At 37.8% G+C, this 6,000-nt stretch overlaps 1 protein-coding gene across 1 annotated transcript in view; it reads left to right on the top strand.

The window, feature by feature from the left end:
* Positions 1-2,377: 2,377 nt before the first annotated feature.
* CDH19 (cadherin 19) overlaps positions 2,378-6,000 on the top strand; it is a 61,533-nt gene continuing 57,910 nt past the window's right edge. Inside the window, exon 1 of the mRNA XM_056131519.1 lies at positions 2,378-2,589. Coding sequence (XP_055987494.1) covers positions 2,395-2,589 — 195 coding nt within the window. The 5' untranslated portion in view covers positions 2,378-2,394. The remainder of the gene's footprint in view (positions 2,590-6,000) is intronic.

The raw sequence follows: 6,000 nt of genomic DNA, 5'->3' as shown, positions 1-6,000 counted from the left end.
CAACCTTCCTCCATCTCACTGTTCTTCTGGGAGCCTGGCAGTCACACCCATGAACTGCCTCCAGCACTGAATAAGCTCATTAACTGGCCATGATCCAGAGACTCATATATACATCTCCAAAGAGACCACTGAGTTGCAGAGATACCTCTGGACTCCAGATTCACCAGCCAGTAAAAATTTAACCCCAGCTATTATCACCCCATCAAAATTTTAGAACTCCTGGAGAAGTTTAGAATTCTACTCTGCATCACTGGTACACCAGGAGCTGCACCTTTTTTGATGTTTCTGCCCTGAGCCATTTCTATTCTCTGTCTCACTGACTACTCACTCAAGTGAGATTTCAAATAACCAATTGTGTTTACTAGATTACTCCATGCCCTTTCGGTTCCCTCTTCACCTCCACTGTAGCAGTTCTGTGGGGGGAAATGTTTTTAATGTATTTCTCCAAAAAATAAAAAATTCCAATTTGATGAAATGGAGCTGCTTTCTAGATGTGAAAAATATAAAACTATTCAATTTCATGAGTGAGAATTGCCTGTCCTTTCAAAAGGTTAGTGTGATCAAGATAGATAAATGAAGGTTTGGGGGTTTCTTTTAGTTTTGTGGCCACATCTGGGAGTGCTCAGGGGGCTTACTCCTCCCTCTCTCCTCGGGGATCACTCCTGGAAATGCTCTTGGTATCTCATGCAGAGTGGAGATCAAACCAGTCACAGCCATGTGCAAGGAGAACAAGGAAAGTTCAGGCTAATTTTTTTAAACATTAAAAAATTTTAAACTCAGTAGGTTGAGTTTTGGTTTTAATATTCAGTAATATCTTTCATAATTTTTCCCTCATAAACATTAAGTCACTTTTACCCATTCAGTATCAGTTGTTGTCTGTTTGCTGGAGATTAATTTTTGTTAAGATAAAGAGAGTTTTCATATATTCTAAAATATGAAATAGTACTATTTTTATATAGTTTTATTCATGTTGCTATAAAATATTATATAACTGATTATGAAATCCACCTGGATTTAAACTGCCTTGTCATTCTATCTAATTAATCACTGTTAAAATAATTGAGGAAGACTCTTTCACTGACAGAATCAACCTTATAATAAAATTCACATTCTCAGGAAACTATAAAATGCTGTAGAAAATAGGAAAATTATGGCATAAAGAGCAATGAAGAGACAAAATTAAAAATATGTAATTTGAGGGTCCTAGAGTTCTTCTCATTTGGGATTAGAAGGAATTAATAAACTGGCACAATTAACAGGGATAGTTGAAAGATAAAATTAATGTGCATTTTGGTTTCATTTTAGGGATGCCAAACTTGTAGGACCTGCGCATTTGAATCTTAGATGATTAAATAGTTTGCATTTCTAGGCAAGTAGAGTTTTTTGATGGTCACAGAAATTTTGTGGCCTCTGAGAAGACAACTCAATGTCTTAAACTCAATTTCCCTGAAAACACAAGTTTGCTGGTACAAATCTATTTGCCTCCTGCATTCGTTGAAGTGATCCTTGCCTTTCCAGTTAAGGAAAAACAAAGAAGCTATCTTGGGGCCTGAGCAGTAGTAGAGTGGGTAAGACACTTGCCTTGCTAATGGCTGACCTGGGTACAATCATCTGGCACCCAATATGGTGATATGGTCCCCTGAGCCCCGCCATGGGTGATGTCTAAGTATAGAGCTTGAGAAAGTCATGAGAACTGCTGGGCGTGGTCCCACCATCAGCCCTCAACCCCACTGCAAACAAAACAAAACAAAATTTACAAGATTTCTATTTGCTACTATAGTGCCTTTGGCTTCTATGATTCCATTTTGGCCCTAGAAAGTAATTTCAACAAAACATAAAATAGCATAATTTGGGAAAACTCATTTCCTTGAAAAATAAGGGAAAATTGGCAGTTTCTACAGCCTTCGTTCATCTGCCCCTTTAATAAGATAGTTTGTGTTTTACTGAAATGGAGGAAAAGAAGCAAGCACATTTTTAAATTTTTTTTTATTTAACATGTCTCAATGTCAGTTATCAGTCAAGGAGAGTGACAGAATGACTTTTCACCCTTCAGACAGATTTACTGTGCTAGTTAAAAATAATGGACAGTGCTTAAGCAGAAATTTTATAATTATTCCAGTCAAATTATTGCTGAGCTACAAAATATAATTAATAGGCTTAATTGAAAGATAAATTGTATATCTTGGTTTCATTTTGAGGGATGCCAAACTTGTGACCTGTCTTTCATAATTATGTGAGAAGGTGTTATTTTCAAAATGTCAAGATTTCCTTCTTATCTTATAGGTCTCTGACTGACACTTGAGAGTGAAGACAGGATTACCAAGGAATCCAGGAACTGCGTTTTCACACCCTGCGCTCTCTCTAAGGATCACCCCTTGGCATCCAAGCTGCAGAATGAATTCTTCTTCCTTGCTACCTGGAATTTTGGGAATTTCTCTTCTCTGGCCTTGTTTTATGCCAACAGCCGACTCCAGCGTGGAGAATATTAAGAAACCGAGACAGTCTCTTCTGAGGGAGAAACGTGGGTGGACATGGCAACAGTTCGATGTGCCTGAAGAATTAAATACCAGCCGTTATCACATTGGCCAGGTACCACCACTTTTCTAAGCAGCTGTAGAGGACAAGCTGTAGTCCTCTAAAGAAATATATCCAGGATGTCTGGTTTTGGCTCAATCCCTTTTTTTTATGATCTAAACACCAGCATAATAGTGGTTTCAGATTTACTGGGGCTGGGGCAATAGGGCGTTTGCTTTTTACACTGCCGACCTGGGTTTGATTCCCAACATCCCATATGGTCCCCCGAGCACCGCCAGGAGTAATTCCTGAGTACATGAGCCAGAAGTAACCCCTGTATGTCGCCGGGTGTGACCCAAAAACCAAAAAAAAAAGATTTACAAGCATCTGAAATGGTCACAAAAAGTCAAGGCAGAAGGAAACTGTGGTTTTCAAATTTCACGTTGGTCCCCCTGTGAGATAACAGCATGCTTGTCAAAATCTGCGTGTCAGAGGGATTTTTCTTAGGTGATAGGTCAAAACAGCCACACTGAGAGTAATTGTGTTTACCACCAATATTTAGCCTGATTTTCTCCTATGCTAAGTAGATGTTGATTTACCCCTCATTAATTTGTAATGAAGCAGTTTAATACCCAGTCCCCTTGCCATGAAATAGCTTCGAATGCCTGTGCACTGCATCTGATTAGTGAAGTTGAGGTACAAAGAATATTTTCTCTTTCTTCCATGAGTGTGTTTAAGAATGCCTCCTTAATGAGACAGAATAGTTCCTATTTATATTTTGGGGTTTTATTATTTATTTGGTTTTCTTTAAACAGAGGTAATTACAGCAACATGTTCTTTTCTATGAGACTCTGTCTTGAGATGAATGAACCGAAATAAGTTTAACCAGTAATTAACCGGCACTAAAATTTAATTGGGCCCAAAGGGTGAAGCGTTCAAAATTCATTAACTCCCTTTTTTTAGTCCTTTCAGGACAACTGTAGTATGAGTGTGAGGTCCAGATTTCAGAGTAGTTCCTCTAGCCCTTCATCCAAATAAAATAAATACATGCAGCTAAAATTTGAGAGTAGGATCCTAAATGAAGAGATTTCCATGTGTGTGTGTGTGTGTGTGTGTGTGGTGTGTATCTGTGTGTGTGTGTGTGTGTTTGAGGGGGGGACATGAACACGCTACACTTCATATTCTCATCCCTTGAGATTTTCTAAGAAGACTGTAGGTAAATTACATGCAGGATGGCATACATCAGTTCCACGGTTGTGTCAGCTCACTTACCTGTCTCAAACCCTGTGTGCCCCGCCCTTGCTCAGTGGGGGACAGTCTACCATGGACTGGTGACTTTTAGTGACTTTAAGTTAATATTGCACTGCAAGAAAGGGCATCAGTGGGGTCACCATGAAACTTGCCTCCCTGCTGACCAACATATTTTCCACATTTGTTCTTTTTTTTTTTAGAGTATGCCAGTGTCTTTTATTTATTTTTTTATCATTTTTTTATTAGTGATACACCATGAGGTACAGTTATGACTTATAAATTTTTGTGCTTGGGTTTCAGTTATACAATGATCAAGTATCCAACCCTCCACCAGTGTCCATCCTCCACCACGACAGGTCCCAGCATCCCCCCACCCCCCATCCCCCCCGTCCCACCCTGCCTCTGTGGCAGGGCATTCCCCCTTGTTCTATCTCTCTTCTTTTGGGTACTGTGTTTTGCAAGAGAGGCATTGAGTGGCAATCATGTTTGGTCTGAAGGCCAGCCACATGTGCTAGGTGAAAAGGAAGCTCAGATAGAGAAGAGAGCACCAAATAAAGGGTGTTGTGAAGACCCTCCCAGGGTGGGAGAGACATGCTAAAAGTAGTCTATAGACACATTTGTTCTTTTAATTCGAAACCAATCTTCCACTTCGGCATTTTACATAACGATGAGTTTTGCCTGTATTTTTTCATCCTGAACAAACAGAATAAAGTATTCTGACAGATGTTTTTTTCTCTACACAACTGATTATACTCGAGTAATATACAGACAAGTATACAGAAATGAGCAGTAAAGCACAATTCTGTAGTTATATTAAAAAGCTGATAAAAACTAAAATGTAATTTATGTGTCCAGGACAATATTGCTTTTGGTCAATTTTATTAAACAATTAGATTCGAAAAGTTTAGTTAAATAAACACTTAAAGTGCTATTTGTCTGCCAATTGATAGTCACTGTGTCACTGAACAAACTAGTTTGAAAAGGAAACAAAAAAATTTTCTGGCACTAAAATTCATGACACTGAAGTGGGTTGAGATTATGCCTTTTATGACATTAAGTGATAGATGCTCTTATAATATTTTGACTTATCTCAGGGTGTCAGTGCAAAAGCTATAATGTCCAAGGTAGTAATGTTATCCCTGGCACTGCATTGTACCGGAACATGCCTCTTTGGACCTTAGACCCCAATATTGCAAGTGTAACCTCCCAAACAATATAGTCGCACCAAACAAAAATATAGCAAGCTAAGAAAATACACCTAAGAAATAAGAAAGTTGAATTATTCCTATACTTGAACTGTATTTATCTATTACTAAAATTTAAGTTCTCTACATTCAAATATGGGGTCAAATTCTTATCAAATAAATACATGGGTTTTTCTTTCATACAATAGCTTTATTGGAGAGAATGTCTTACCTGAATTCCTTAACACGATGGTATGAAGACTTCATTTTTATCCTATGAGTAATGGAAGTAAATTAAAAGAGCTAAAGACAAAAAGTCAATTGAAGATTGTTTATGATCTTTTACTTTCATTTCATTGCTGTGATAGTCAATACTGTATTAAAATATGGAACACATAGTTATTTAGACATGTTTAAATATTCTTCACAAGTCTATGGAGAGAATTATAGTCCATAGTAATGCCTCATAACATGAGCTAGGAGAAAGGTTGTGCATTTATTTAATGTTGCCTTTCTTGGACTAGAGAGCTAGAATAGGGATTAAACCACTTCCCTTGCTCTAGCTAACACTGATTCAATCTCTGGCACCACATAAGATCCCCTGAGTAACACCAGGAGTGATCCCAGAGCACTGAGTCATGAATAAACACTGGATACCCCTGCACATTGCCACCAAGATATATTTTATTTCTTGAATTAACTTTTTACACTTTAATAGAAGTTCTTAGGGCATAAATGGCAAAGAAAACTTCCATTTAGCTAAGATTCACATTTTATTTCTAGAATGCTTTCACTCTACATAAATTGATATAAAAATGTAACCATTATCATTGTAACCTCTCTCTCTATTATATATATATACATATATACATATATATATATATAGATATATACACTGTCATCCCATTGTTCATCGATTTGCTCAAGCGGGCCTAGTAACGTTTCCATTTTGAGACTTGTTGCTGTTTTTTGGCATATTGAGTATGTCATGGGTAGATTGCCAGGCTTTGCCGTGCGGGCGAGATACTCTCTGTAGCTTGCTGGGCTCTCT

The sequence above is a fragment of the Sorex fumeus genome, unplaced genomic scaffold (genome assembly GCF_029834395.1).
Source record: "Sorex fumeus unplaced genomic scaffold, SorFum_2.1 ptg000092l, whole genome shotgun sequence".
NCBI classification, from domain to species: Eukaryota; Metazoa; Chordata; class Mammalia; order Eulipotyphla; family Soricidae; genus Sorex; species Sorex fumeus.
Note: the sequence above shows the minus strand (reverse complement) of the source record. Positions and strands in the feature narration are given on the sequence as shown.